General features: G+C 42.4%; 1 protein-coding gene across 1 annotated transcript in view; it reads right to left on the bottom strand.

The window, feature by feature from the left end:
* Window positions 1-13,710, bottom strand: part of erfl3 (Ets2 repressor factor like 3) — a 41,020-nt gene extending 27,310 nt beyond the window's left edge. Inside the window, exon 1 of the mRNA XM_058392533.1 lies at window positions 13,165-13,710. Coding sequence (XP_058248516.1) covers window positions 13,165-13,186 — 22 coding nt within the window. The 5' untranslated portion in view covers window positions 13,187-13,710. The remainder of the gene's footprint in view (window positions 1-13,164) is intronic.
* Between the last annotated feature and the right edge of the window lie 1,901 nt (window positions 13,711-15,611).

Raw genomic sequence — 15,611 nt, 5'->3', positions numbered from 1 at the left:
AACTGCATCAACAATATTCCTGAGATTTCCAAACTGTGGCATGCCTGCTTTAAGATAAATACCCTGAAGATAGACAACCTGAAAGGTTGGTGCAAACTTGTGATGGAGAAGATGTGAAAAGTAAAAAGGAAGCTTAAATAAGAAGCAGAACGACTAGAAACTACCCGTGTGATGCTATTTACCTTCAAAATGGACAAAGGGGGTTTTATTTTAATTCATTAACTGAATAAATTAAAAGAACGTCCTTAAAATCCAGGAGCTATGAGATGGGAATTCCATGATTTGTTGCGAGTGTAAAAGGTAGGACTAGCCTGACTACCTGTGAGAGTTCCTGTAGTTAACACAAGCTCCAACTACAGCGTCAGTCAGGCTAGTGTGGGCCTCCGCTCAGTCTCTACTCGATCATAAGCCTTAATCCCCTTAAACAACAATCACTCTGTTACGTAGGCAAGTCCTGAGCCGCCTCATGCGGCCCATGTGTGTGTCTGTGAGCGAGCAAGAGAGAGAGAGAGAGAGAGAGAGAGAGAGAGAGAGAGAGCGCGTCTGCATGTGTGCTGTGTAAACGGTCTAACCATGTCTGCGGCTATAAATGGCCCGGTTAAACCAATTATGAGCCGAGAGCGCTGGCTGGAGCGCGCATGTGCACACACACGTATGTACAAATCATCCAGAAGTGTGATGCCTCGTTTAGTCCAGATTTACACTGGTACATCCCTGACCCGAGAGAGAGAGAGACAGAGAGAGGGAGAGAGACGAGGTCACTGGGCTATGATAAGACGTTCGCTTCGGAATGATAAAAACGCCCTTGAAGTCTTCGGAGCTCCCAGCAGTGAGTGAACATTAACATTTAATGCCTTTGCTTTTCTCTAAATACAGCTGTTCCTTTTTCCAATCCATTATCTATTATTCACCACCGCGTACATTTGCGCTTCTTTCAGAGTGCCGAGCATCTCAGACGTCTGCTTTTATAAACCCGAGAGGTCAAATACTTGCCAGCGTCAACACGCACAACCTGGGAGAGTGAGACGATGAGTGCTGATTATTCAGCGTGTTTTCAAACACCCGTCGTATTCGATCGTTTTGAACACGTTCTTAAAAAACAGGCGAGCGAGAGAGGGAGGGAGGGAGGGAGGGAGGGAGTGCGTAATGGAAGAGGAGACGTCGCTTGGGTATTTCGGCGTGGACTGGCGACAGATCATGAGATGGTGTGTGCGCAGAAATGGAGGTGGGAGTGTGTGTGCATGCTCAGGGTTAAAGAGACGAGGGCAGAATCGATGTTTAAAAGGATTTGCTCCACAGGGACTCCCATCAGCGCGTGCGTGCACACACACACACACACACACACACTCTTTTGGTCTTTCGCTGCTGTGCTTCTGCAACTTGACACATAAAGGTTCTGTACAATAAGATGGGTCGTGTCCAGCGCAAGGGTCACTGATGTTAGCTGGAGGCTGTTTAGACTCCAACTACGAATGATGATCCTGTTGTAACGGCTAGCATCTTCCACATCTCTCTAGAACTTCTTAAAGTTCAATTTCAAACAGGTTTGCCACTTGGAGACCATGGAGGTGGCTTTGGCTTGCTGTCGCTGTGGTCAGTTTTGCGCTCGGGTCTCCGTCATTGAACATTTGATTGGCTTTGGCAGAAAGGAATTTATGTTAAAAGACAGAGGAATTCAGAAATTGCTCTGATGCTGATGCTTAAAATCTCCTGGTTACACAACTGCACTTGACCATACTGTCAGTAATAAAAGAAAAAATAAAATAAAAATCCCACGGTCCAGTGTCACCCAGATGAGGTTCCCTTTGTCTGGTTCCTCTCGAGGTTTCTTTTTCACATCCTCTCACCTCTGGCTTATAAATAAAAAAAAAATTGTATAAATATAAATTAAAAATTCAATTTTCTAAATTTGTATATTCCCGTAAAGGACACAATGTCCTTCGTAAAATCGCTATACAGGTGACATTGAACTGAATGAATATTTGCTGGAATGACTCTAAGGTCCTGACATCTACTGCTTAACGTAAAGCTGAGAGCTAGGGGATGCCGGAGGAACCGACTGCATTCAACACTGCAATAGAAGTTTTAGCAGAATACGTGATGCATTAAAAACTTCATCCATCTCTAGCATCTGTGTAACGTCTCATTTTACTAGGAAGTATAAACGTGGCCATCCTTTACCTTTCACCAGGTTTGATTTGTGATGTAGAAAGGAGCTGAGAAAGTTGGTAAAAGTCCGCACTCATAACATGTTTAGAGTCTGGACATCAAACCGAGTTGTGATCGACGCAATCGAGCATCCGAGTGTGAGATTTACCAACGGAGCCGCGTCTTCTTTTCCAAAATGTCGTCATTACAGGGAGAAACAACACCCGCGCGAAGCATGAGACGTACAGCAGACTCCAGACACCAACACGTTCTCTACCGTGATGTTCAGAAAGAAAATCAGGGAAATGTTGTAACACTGTGACAGATTACTTTTTACCCTCGGTCTCCTACACTGTCTTTGTGTGGCAATGAAAATTCCACAAAAAAAAGTGTTAGGAACATGGTGGGACATGCGCTCTGAGAAGCCTGGAGATAGGTAAAGAGCAGCAACACTGAAGAACATGAAAGGAAGACATATGAAAGAGTAGCAGTAGCTGATAACCGTCTGCTTATTAAATTAGCGCTGCTGCTTGCTGTCACTTATCACAGTGGACTATAAACACTATATTAACACTATATTAACACACCTCACCTTAACGTTCCTGCACTTCATATAACACAACAGAATATATCACACACGCAACCTGAACACCTTCTAACATCACACACTGACTGACTGAGAGACAGACTGAGAAAGAGAGACAGATTGAGAGACAGAGACAGACTGAGAGAGAGACAGAGACAAACAGAGAGAGACAGATTGAAACAGAGACAAACTGAGACAGAGAGACAGATTGAAAGACAGAGACAAACAGACAGAGACAGATTGGTACTCAGAGAGAAGGACAGACAGAGAGAGAGAGACAGGCTGAGACAGAGACAGGTTGACACTCTGAGACAGACAGAGAGAGAGAAAGACTGAGAAAGAGGCAGACTGAGACAGAGACAGAAAGAAAAAGACATGGACACGGAGACAGCGACAGACTTAGACTGGAAGAGAGAGTCGGAGGACTGAGAGGAACTGAGAAAAAACTGAGAAAGAGAAAGGAAGAGAAAGACTGTCTGACAGACAGAGAGAGAGAGAGAGAGAGAGAGAGAGAGAGAGAGAATGCTTTCAAGTTTTAAACATGAAAGAAGGTCAGAGAGAGCACATAGACAGAAAGATACTGAGACAGACAGCAAGCATGAGAGAGAGACGGACAGACAGCGTGAGAGAGAGAGACAGACAGACAGAGACAGACAGACAGACTGCTCAAGTTGTAAACGTGTTCTCACATTCCTGACTTGAGGAGGGAAAGGGTAAAAAGTAGGATGGGGGAGTGGGGGGGGGGGAGGGAGAGAGAGAGAGAGAGAGAGAGAGAGAGAGAGAGAGAGAGAGAGAGAGAGAGAGAGAGAGAGAGAGAGGAGGGAGGGGGTTAAGATGGCGCCAGACAACATTTGAATTCCCGGCAGTCGACCACACACACACACACACACACACACTTTTTCCTTCGGTGGTATCTGTTACGGCGAGAGAACAGAAGAGTGTATGGTGACTTCCCCTTCAGAGATATTATTAGAATAATGTTCTCATATCCTCACACACACCCTCCACCATCCCAAATGTGCCCTACACACACACACCCCTAACACACACACATTCCCAGATAAAAACAGACTGCAAATATGCCAAGAGTGTCGGCGCATAAAAGCTTGTGGAGAGCGAGTGACAGAGGAACAGCAGTAGAGTGTGTGTGTGTGTGTGTGTGTGTGTGTGAGTGAGAGAGAGAGAGAGAGAGAAAGAAAGAGCGAGAGAGAGTGTGTGTGTTATACTCTTGCAGGAGCAGAATGTCTCTTTAACACACTTAGTACATCTGATCGCGCCGTCTGTGTGTGTGTGTGTGGCACAAGAGGCCTTTCCTGGCCTCACTCTGTCCGCTTGTGAGGAGTGTGGTGCCCTGAGAAACAGCCATGCTTTAACACACTGCAGGTGTTTCACTCGTGAGTAAACCTCATGACAATAAACACACACATACACACACACACCTCTACTGCACACTGAATTTCCTTACACTCACGGTCCCTGAGCCCAGACAAGAGACCCCAAACATGGAAAACACCAGCACACACTGAACAAGCAAAAACTCCAACAAGGTTATGTCTGTGTGTGTGTGTGTGTGTGTGTGTGTGTGTGTGTGTGTGTGTCTGTGTGCCCCCGGAGACGCCAGCTTTTCCATGAGAGAACTGTAATGTGCGAGGCGCTCCATGTGTGTGGAAAAAGTGTGCGAGTTATGTGTGCTTATGTGCACAAAGCTTTTCCTGGAACAAGTAATGCAGCACAGGCTGGAGTGATTTAAGCGCTGAACAGGAATGTGGGAGGGCCACGCTTCGTACCAAAACAGATCACGGTGTGTGTGTGTGTGTGTGTGTGTGTGCGTGTCTGTGAGAGCACACGTGTGCGTTTTCCATGTTTGATGAACCAGAAAATGTCCAATTCATTACTGGATGTCAATACCACCACAACAGCACTTATTCCTGAAGTTCAACATCTTGTATAAATGAAAAGAAAATAAGCAGGAACACACTTCGGGAGGTGCTTTTCACAGGAAAAACCCACAACATCCACTCCAGAGTCGATTATTTTCCTATAAGAACATTGTGTTTTATTCCTCTTACACAACGGCAACGTTTTCACTGATGATTTCTGAAGAAACTCGCACGTTGCACTGTTCTAACCATAACAGTTATGTTTAAGGTTGTGGACTGTGTGAGAAGCCGTTCCTCCACCGGTCTGGGTTTTTTTTTTTTTTTGTCTCTCTTGAAGCGAAAGAGTCGAAACATGCAGCTAGCAAAGAAACTGGAGAGCGTGAACTCATCTGCGCTGAAGACTTTCCTGTGGAGGAAAACCGTCACACAGCGCCGAGACTCCTTCTAGAAATGTTAAATAAACGTCACCATATCGACGTTTGCGTTTTCCTCTGTTAAATAGCTGCAACTTCTTTATCTTTTTATTATCCTTAGCTAACAAATCCATGTGAAGGTGCAGGAATGCTAATATTACAGCAAGCACGTTGATATAAACCTGTTCTTTGAAATACATTTACAATTTCTGGCATTTGGCAGACGCCCTTATCCAGAGAGACTTACAATTTTATCTCATTTTATACAACTGAGAAATTGAGGGTTAATGGCCTTGCTCAGGAGCCCAGCATTGACAGCTTGGGATTCAAGCTCACAACCTTCTGATCAGTAGTCCCGACACCTTAAACACTAAGCTACCACATCCCCAAGACTCTAGTCAGAGCTGCTACTTAGAAAGTTCAGCACCTTTTGATCCAATCAGAATCGAGTATCCAACAGTGTCATGGTCAGCATCCTTGCTGTTTATATAAATGTAACGTATTTATATTAGCAGCCTATCTATAATATCTATAAAGCCCTTAAAAAAAGTCACTACAAGCTACAGAGGCAGCAAAGGTCCCTCAAATCAGACACTGGTTTACACACACACACACACACACACACACACACACACACACACACACACTAGAAGCTGCCAGATTTTCTTCTGTTGATAATTACTTTGCAGTTTCCAAAGAGTGAGAAAGTCAGAGTGCACTAAAGCAGCTGTGCTGGGGTGCTGGTGCGAGTGAAGCCGTTTGCCTGTGCCACATTTGTACCCAGGAAAAGCAGGACGTTTCCTGCGCAGCCCAACAAGGTTACATTCTGTCATTTCACACTGTCTGGAATTTCTGACTGCCAAAAAGAAATAAAGAAAGATTGAAAGGACTGACTTCAGCAAGAATAATCTTGTTTAAATACATTATCTGCATTATGAATTCACGTTTAATTCAGAAAGAAAGAAAGAAAGTCAGAAAAGAAAGAAAGGCAGAAAAAAAGAAAAAGAAAGGCAGAAAAAAAAGAAAGGCAGAAAAAAAGAAAGGCAGAAAGGAAGGAAGGAAGGAAGGCAGAAAGGAAGGAAGAAAGAAAGAAAGAAAGAAAGAAAGAAAGGCAGAAAGGAAGGAAGAAAGAAAGAAAGAAAGGCAGAAAGAAAGGCAGAAAGAAAGAAAGAAAGAAAGAAAGAAAGAAAGAAAGAAAGAAAGAAAGAAAGAAAGAAAGAAAGAAAGAAAGAAAGAAAGAAAGAAAGAAAGAAAGAAAGAAAGAAAGAAAGAAAGAAAGAAAGAAAGAAAGAAAGAAAGAAAGAAAGAAAGGCAGAAAGAAAGAAAGAAAGGCAGAAAGAAAGAAAGGCAGAAAGAAAGAAAGGCAGAAAGAAAGAAAGAAAGAAAGGCAGAAAGGCAGAAAGGCAGAAAGAAAGAAAGAAAGGCAGAAAGGCAGAAAGAAAGAAAGAAAGAAAGAAAGAAAGAAAGAAAGAGGGAGGGAGAAAGAAAGAAAGAAAGAAAGAAAGAAAGAAAGAAAGAAAGAAAGAAAGAAAGAAAGAAAGAAAGAAAGAAAGAAAGAAAGAAAGAAAGAAAGAAAGAAAGAAAGAAAGAAAGGCAGAAAGAAAGAAAGAAAGAAAGAAAGAAAGAAAGAAAGAAAGGCAGAAAGAAAGAAAGAAAGAAAGAAAGAAAGAAAGAAAGAAAGAAAGAAAGAAAGAAAAAGGGAGAAAGGCAGAAAGAAAGAAAGAAAGGAAGGCAGAAAGAAAGGCAGGCAGAAAGAAAGAAAGGCAGAAAGAAAGAAAGAAAGAAAGAAAGAAAGAAAAAGGGAGAAAGGCAGAAAGAAAGAAAGAAAGGCAGAAAGAAAGGCAGAAAGAAAGGCAGAAAGAAAGAAAGAAAGAAAGAAAGGCAGAAAGAAAGAAAGGCAGAAAGAAAGAAAGAAAGAAAGGCAGAAAGGCAGAAAGAAAGGCAGAAAGAAAGGCAGAAAGGCAGAAAGAAAGGCAGAAAGGCAGAAAGAAAGGCAGAAAGAAAGAAAGAAAGAAAGAAAGAAAGAAAGAAAGAAAGAAAGGCAGAAAGAAAGGCAGAAAGAAAGGCAGAAAAAAAGAAAGAAAGAAAGGCAGAAAGAAAGAAAGAAAGAAAGGCAGAAAGAAAGAAAGAAAGAAAGAAAGAAAGAAAGAAAGAAAGAAAGAAAGAAAGAAAGAAAGAAAGTCTTTTCAGCAGGGTTCTCCACTTCAGAGATCTCTACAATAAAACTGAGTTATTTATATCTCAGTGTTATAGCAGTGTTACACTTCTCATTGTGATGCTGTATTCACCTGGCATTCTGTGCAGTGTAATAACACTGTTATTAATAACATAGTAATGCACCTACTCTTACAGCCATGTGTCTATAACATAATAACACAGTAAAACACACGGTCCACAACTTTACTATCAAACTAGCTAGCAAAAGCCTGAACAAAGCTTTCTGTTCATTCCATTATTTCACCATTCTAAGTTGAAAATCAGAACTTTAAGTATTATTATTAGTATTATTATTATTATTATTTTTAGCATAGCAGGATGACTGACGAGTCTGAACCTGAGGTCAGGCTACACTAGCTAATTTTAGAGGAGCTGAGTAGCTAATATCTGCTAGCTGGGCTAAAGCTTGTGATGTTCAGGACCATAACTCACTGTCAGCTTAAAATAAATAAACCTTTAATAAGTCTTTTGTTATGATTTTTTGACTTGACATGTAGTATTTATTAAACTGAATTAAAAGTTAAAAGAACAAATGGCAGTGGTGGCTTTTACTGAGCTATCAGGCTACTGCTACATACAGAAATACAGAACATTAGGAATACTGTAAATATTCAGTTTAATGGTACCGCTTTATTATTAATTGTATTAACCGGTCAATTTCGCTGCTGTTGTTTTATATCAGGGTCAGTTCAATCAGACAGGACTGGCACTTTCAAATACTGAATGCTAAACATTTTAGAGGTTCAGAGTTTTACTTTTAGGTGTTGATTTATTCAGGGTTCGACAGAGCATGCGGGGTTTTTTTTTTTTTTTTTTTTTTTACAGTTTTAAAAAAGCAAGCAAAAAATTTGGACTTAGCAGGACACGTGCCAGAGTTTGACCTGTGCCCGCCTACAGCCCTGATGTATGTATTTGCTAAACAAAAGCCTATATTGATTAAAGCCCTTTGGCATGGAGGACAGTGCTCTGCTCTACCTCTCTGCCTCTCTCTCTCTCTCCGCTTCACGGATGAAAGGTCAGAATTCTTCCTCAGCGCCACATACGGCAGACACTCCTCACACATGCTAGCTGAGGAAGATTACACATTGTACGCTCTCATCGGAAATGAATGAGGCTGAGTCGTAGCATTAACTCTTCTGTCTATGAAGGAAAAAAAAACCACGAGTGCTAGTGCCACTGTTACAACTTTAAATTGGCTTTCGATGGTAAAGTGTATAAGAAGGCGCGCCATCACCTTGATATTTAATCACATGTTGAGTGAAAACAAAGATGCTGGCTAGACAAAAACACCGAACAGTCAAAGACCTACTTTCACTTTCTCTGGTTTGCGTTCTCAGAACTACTATAGCGTAAACACTTCTCAAATATGTACGGATACCGAAACTGGGCTACAAGCGTGTGAGGTTTATTTATCTATTGCACTGTTAGCTAGTTGACTAGATATAAATGATTTGAGAGCAGCTAGCTCATTACTGACACTGGAACTGTTCATCTGCATCATTAACAAAACTTACTATTTCAGAGCTGTATGTCTATTAAGTCCACTATATTTACAAATGACGCACTTGCAACTTCGACGGGAGCTCGATACGCTTAAAAACCTGTGCAGTCTGAAGTGAAATGTGCTGAACAAACAGTAACGCTCAGACAGAAATCTTCAGAATGTCCGGGGGGGGGAGAAAAGCAAACTCCTTGGGAAGGTTATGTGGAGATAGGTTGGCTTCCCACCAGCCAGACGTTTCCCCCGTGTCTTCTGCTAGGATTCAGACAGCAGCGAGAGTGTTCATCATCATTGCTCGGACAGAGGGGCGGGATGTAGATGAATTTGTGGTAATGACATCACAAGCGTAAATAATTCAAAATGTGTTTCCCATAGGAGAGAAGAATATAGTGCGAAACTTTACCATTGCTTACTTCAGTACACAGAAGTACACAAAAGTTTTCAAATGTTTAACTTCAAGCCTTTCTGACAAATATGATATGCCCTTTAGTGTTAGAATATTTTTTTTTATTTTTTACAAACAAGCTAATGTGAAAACGTGGCAAAGATAACATCAACACAAATGGTATTACTTTCAATAAGAAAATATGGGGGAAAATAATTACGATGCTGGGTCGTATGATTGTTCTACACTATATACAAAGTTAAACAGCTGCTACAGGAGGTGAAGTCACACTGCCATAAGATGTGTAGAGATGAGAGAGAAGAGATGGGGGGGAGGGAGGGAGACTGGCATCAGGCTCTCGCTGGACGTCCAGCACGTGACTGGTGTGTATGTGTGTGTTAGAATGTAGTGTGAGGGGTCAGCGAGTCAGGGTCATAACAACACACACACACAAGCATGTGTGCGAGTCCCCACTATGTCCACACAAAAAGGGTCTCTGTGTTTCCTGACAATCCATAAATGACACCAACACATGGATGAGCTCCCAGTCCACACTGCCGTAATGGATGCCCCCACCACCACACACACACACACACACACACACACACACACACAACCCTGGTACTGTGCATACACACGCCCCCTATTGTTCTCGCTAGGGAAAAGTCAGCAAAACACTACTTGGCCACAGGGAACATCCTACCCATGTGAGATTGAATAGCGGCGCCGTGTTCACCAAAACCCCTATGAGCCGAGTGTGATGTAACGTACCACATTATGGCTGAACACTGGCGATGGGATGGTTGTGAAATCCCATCAGTGGCACAGAACCACCGTTAGGCCCTTGGGCAATGCTACCCTTCAACTGTTCACCTATTTGCCTGGACTGGATTAACTTCATCAATGTTCAGTCGGATAAAAAAAGTTGTGTGTGTGTGCCACTGACACAATGGGACTTCGTGGTCACAAAAGAACAGCATGACGGGACATCTTTTTTTTTTTTTTTTTGAAAAGACTTGGATGAAAAAAGGCAGTGTGCAAATAAAGATCACACACACAGCTTGTTGAAAGGGTACATCAGCATGTAAACAGAGTGAGAGGTGAGTGCTGATAGTGAACTGGTTCCATCCAGAGCAACAGCTACACAACACGCTATACACTAAAGCTTGAGCTTATTGGACTCCAAATCCTTCTGGACCAAATGAATACATGCATACAGTGCATACTTTGCACGAAAGCCCTGTAAGTAGGAAAGTAGAACCAAAAGCAATCTGTCAAACACGGCTTAACTATAATTCTCTGCATACATCGGATAGTGTGTGTCTGTGTGTATGTAAACATCCGGAGTCAACATCCATTAGGCTAAACATCTATTACTCATTAACAATGGCAGTAATTAGCAGGACAGGTTTTTATAAAATGGCGTACACAACTGGTGATCGTTTTAAGCCGAAGGTCATTTTCGGACTGGATTTAAGGCCCAAAATAATTTTCTTTTTAACTAATTAGTAACTTCTCGTTACAGAAAAACACCATCAGCGGGTAAAACAGGACAATTATCCCTAACAAGCAGCGCTGGCTATAACGTCTGCATTTAAGTCCTCATCCTGGAGTTATGAAACCATGAGGCTGTCTAGTCAAAGTGTAATTAGTGCATAAAAACAGCGTGGATATTAAAGAGCCCATCAGAGCAGAAGGAAAGTGTTAAATGTGTGTCTCTTATTGACCGTGATTCATGTGGTAAAGGCTTTTGATGAAGCAGATAGTGTTTTTGTTACACACACGCAGCTTATCAGGATGTACAACCCTGAAAATAACAAATTGTCTCAGCCACCTGTTGCCATGGAAAACTCGTGCTTTCAGAGAAAACCCTTTCACCGCAAAAAAAAAGACGTTCGACCTATATCGCTGTGGGTGTGTGAACCTACAGGTAGGAGCGTGCACTAAAGCAGTACTCAAAATCTGATAATGAGAGCAGCCACATCCTCTTCTCAGTACTGTATCACTCACACACTCACACAGAGCACTTAAACTTCCTGTGGAACTATTGGGGTCACGATGCGGCCCGCGGCGCCAGAGATCGACAAAACCACAATGCACTCGTAGTAGCTGGTGGTGAGTGACTGCGCCGGTTAAACATAAACATAACACCATGACATCTACAGATTAATCAGCTTTACTTAACATTTTCGGCTTGGTAAGCTGTTTCCAGACAAAAAAAAAACAAACACACAACACGTCACCTCGACTCGAGCGAAGCAAGTCCATGATGAAGTTATTCACCTTTAAATGTCACTCAATGAAAGGTGTTATGAGAATGGAAACAGATTTATTAATTGCTTAAGCACTTTAAAACTATATTAGCTCACATTTATTTAGCACGTCTTTGTATAAATGAGCTGCAGTGAGGTTCATAATAAAAGGCCAACATGGAGAAAGAAGTGGGTAAACAAACCAGGCTACCGGCTGGATAGTGATGTCTGTGTGTGTGTGTGTGTGTGTGTGTGTGTGTGTGTGTGTGTTGATGGAGACCAAATGTGCCCAAATGGATAGAAATAATTGATGGGTTGGACCTTGTGGGGACATTTTGGCCTGTATTCATAGCATTATTTAGCTTCATGAATGTGTGTGTCAGTAAAATGCCCTCGCAAGGATATAAAGACCATGTGTGTGTGTTTGGGGGGGGGGAGTCTGGGGGGGTAAAGAGTTGTTATAAAGGTCACAGTCAGATAAACTTCTGACGTCTCAACCCGAAAAAAAGTGGCGAGTTTGGTGCCTTCGTGGCGCAAAAGCACGTAACAAATGTGAAGAGGGGTACAAAGGCTGACTCCCAAATGGCTCCCAGTAGTGCACTAAGTAGCCTGTAGGATTCATTATCTCACACGGTTATGCGGTGTATTTACGTAGGACGGTATCTGGAATGCGGCCTCGGATTCCTAAACATCCCACAAAAGCGTCTTGATGGATAGCAACAAGCTAATTTCGAAGAAAAGAAGAGAAAAAAAAAACCACACACATTCACGCTAACTTGCCCCAACTTGAGCCACAACAATCTCACAGGCTAACTACATTTCGAAAAGACGCAGAAAAGCACGTTTGAAAAGAAAAACAAGCACAAGTTAACCACGAAACGTGTCGAGTAAATGTGGAAAACGATGATAATTGAAGTTTAAGGAAAGTGGGGACAGCGCGTGGCTCTCGGCTCGTGAAACGGTTAACGGCTGGAGCCCATTTGAATGCGTTTTAATTCAAAGCTCGCGCTCGTTTCATGCGCATTAAATGTTCTTTATAAAGAACTTCATCGCTGCCATAACTGTATTTATTTCCACCGAAAACCCTGCGGAGGAGGTGGGGAAAAGTACCTGGTAATTTAATCGCTACCCGCGTATGCGTGCGCAAAGTTATGGCGGTTCAACAGGTAGGCTCAACTCTGAGCCGTGATGAAGGCATGCATCTCCGCAGCGCTTCTCACCAGAGCACGAGACCAATCCGGATCTGAACTAGCTTAGTTTATCACCAACAGCGCTCATCTGTAAATATATAACCTGTAGTCAATTCAACCTGCGCTGTGCATCAGGGTGTTTTTTAAAAAATAAAAAAAAAATACAGGGCTACATCTTAGATTGATAAAGTCAATAAAGTAGAGCGCCTGCCATTTTATGGTTCAACGAGTTGACAACAGCACACACAGTTGTACGGCGGCTGTAGCTGGCTGTACTGAGTACTGAGCATGCCAGCACAGGTCCTGATTAAAGCGCTGACAATATTCGACAAATCCAACAAAAACAAAACGAAACAAGGAAAAGGCAGGGAAACGTTATTAAAAGTCCACTTCGAGCACTGAGAGGTGCTGTCCCGGGTTTGTTATTGTTACTGAAAACGAGTGTAAGTTGCAGTGCTGGTCTGATCACACGACCTCTTCTCACTGAACTGCAACCACTAAAGTATGCGAATGTGAAATCTCTGACCGTGAACAATCAGCACAGACTGACTGACTGACTGATGAAGAAACGGTGGGTTTAAAAACAACTTACCCGTTTCACCGGGAGTTTTCATGTTGTCTTTCAGCGTGCAAGCCGAGTCCCGTTCGGCAGAGGGCGAGAGTCGGCCTCACTCACGAGCCAAAAAAACAACGAGAAAGAAACTAAAGTTTCAGTAAAATGTGCAGGCTCGGGCTCGGTGGCGCTCACTTGGTTCAGTCTCTCAGAACCGGAAGCCGCAGCACACAAGACTTTTTGGAGAGTGTGAAGTGGGTCCACAAAACTCTATGGTGGGGCGAGGTGAAGCGGAGTTTCCCGTCCCGAAGAAGCGATCAATACCGTCCCGCCGAGAGAGGAAAACACAGCGCACCGGCTCCGGGGTTAGTGTAGCGCTCGGTCACGCGAGTCGGCGTTTCTTCGAACATTTTCTTTTTGTAACAGCCAGTTCGTCTCCAAAAAGGTCGCCACCGACTCGCAGTAATTTAGTCAGCTTCCCACTCCCTCTTTCACACTGACTTTTTTTTTTTTCTTCTTCTTCTTCCTCCTCCCACCACACACACACTCTATCTGTCCTCCCCCATTCCTCCTCCTCCTCTCTCTCTCTCTCTCACTCTCTCCGTCTCTGGTGTCGTGTTTCTCCGCCCGCCCACACCAAAGAGGAGGAGGGGGAGGAGGAGGGGGAAGGGGGCGGGGTCACGCTCAAAGTCCTCGCCCGAGTCACACCTCCTTCGAGCGTGAGCAGGACGGACGCAGCGTCGCCGACGTACGCGTCGTCGCTATGGTGACCGTCAGCCACCGTTCGTCCGTGATGACGTTATCACATCCGCGTCCTACGGCTCCGTCTCTGAATAGACGACGTGCCAGAGCAGCGTCGTTACGTCGGCGACGTCAAGCAACAAGTGCTGTTGTTTTTTTGTTTTAATTTATTTTATTTTATTAGCAATTAGGCGTATGGTGCTTTCAGCTCGCGCTGATTGTGAACACAGATGAACACATGCATATTATCACACTTGGACCAGAGCTCGTGCACTATTCAAACCCAATCCTGGAAATGATGTTAGATTACAAAGAACATACTAGGCCTGAGATTTGAGGTTTTGATTCATCTTTCTGATAAAATCTCAAAGTGTGTACAAGAACAAGCAGACTGAACCCACAGCAATTGAACCAGAAATCCTTTAACACTGTAACAAATGATTGCCACAAGTGTCTTAATTAAACTTAGCCATTCTCAGGATAAACAGCGTATCTAAAATGCTCTCACACCCATCACTTCCTTTAGGCTAGACGTAGCTCAACGGACAAATTATGGCAGCAAATATACGACAAGAAGAGAATAAGAATACTTAATGTGAGTGATTTATATCATGAAAAACACAGGAGTGCTCTAAACTCCTGGCAGAGCTACAAAGCAACTAGAGCCGAACAGAAGCTGATTTTAGGCACTGAGATGAAAACACTTTTGGCCTTAGGGAGGAAATGAAAATAAACACATAACCCTCTTACTTAATACTGTATAATGGTGTTAAGGACAAGTGTGTGGTAAGCATCTGTGTGATTCCTGTGTGATCATTTAAATGTGACCTGTTTGCTCAAGCATACACATCCTGTTTAAGTGCCAATAACTACAACCATGACAGTCTCTCTCTCTCTTACACTCTCGTCACACTTGGGAAATGTAGCTCATCCCCTCTTGCACACGTAGATGGCCTTTTCACCTCAAATATAGTTGCCAATGATTGGAAATCTACTCAGTCACAAATACCTCATTCCCAATTACCCTCAACCTTACATATTAATTAATACAAATGTTTTTTTGTTTTTTTTTTAAAAGGCGAGGATTGTATTGTTTCACCTTCACAAGTGTTCACAAGCTTTCAGCCTTGGCCACATTTCTAGAGTTTTATAACCTATCGTATTTTTAAATCCATGACATCTTCCATGTTCGGGTTTCCTTTTTGATTTTGTCCTTACTTGAAAATTGTTAAAGTTGTTTACATCGCAGATTAACATGCTATAATGTCTCCTTTCGGTTAGCAGACAATAATATGCTACACTTGTACTTACACTAATACAATGACATAAAATTACATTCATTCCATTAATGACCTATAGCTTAGAAATCTGCTTAGCTTATAAACGGCCTTCCAAATAGACTTTTAAGACCAGGTGCTGCCTTACTGAATGTTTTTTTTATGCAGTAAAATTCAGAAATTCACAACCCCTCTATTCTCACCGGGCCTTTTAAAAGCAATTTTTGATTTTTACAACTTATTAACATTGTCTTAAATTTTTTAAGAACATGTTTTCTTCCTTCTTGCTATTATAGTTGTTACAGCCATTAACAGAATACAAATTGCTATATAACAATAATTATTCTTATTAAGACCTACAGAGTGTGAATTTATCTCACTAGAAGAATACATTTATGAGGGGAAGCTGCTGTTTGCACCTTTATTGTCTTGTTCTTGTTGTTATTTATGACAGTGAGTGCGGAAAAG

Source organism: Hemibagrus wyckioides, linkage group LG01 (assembly GCF_019097595.1).
Source record: "Hemibagrus wyckioides isolate EC202008001 linkage group LG01, SWU_Hwy_1.0, whole genome shotgun sequence".
Taxonomy (NCBI): domain Eukaryota; kingdom Metazoa; phylum Chordata; class Actinopteri; order Siluriformes; family Bagridae; genus Hemibagrus; species Hemibagrus wyckioides.
The sequence above is the reverse complement of the archived record's forward strand: the minus strand, read 5'-3'. Positions and strand labels throughout refer to the sequence as shown.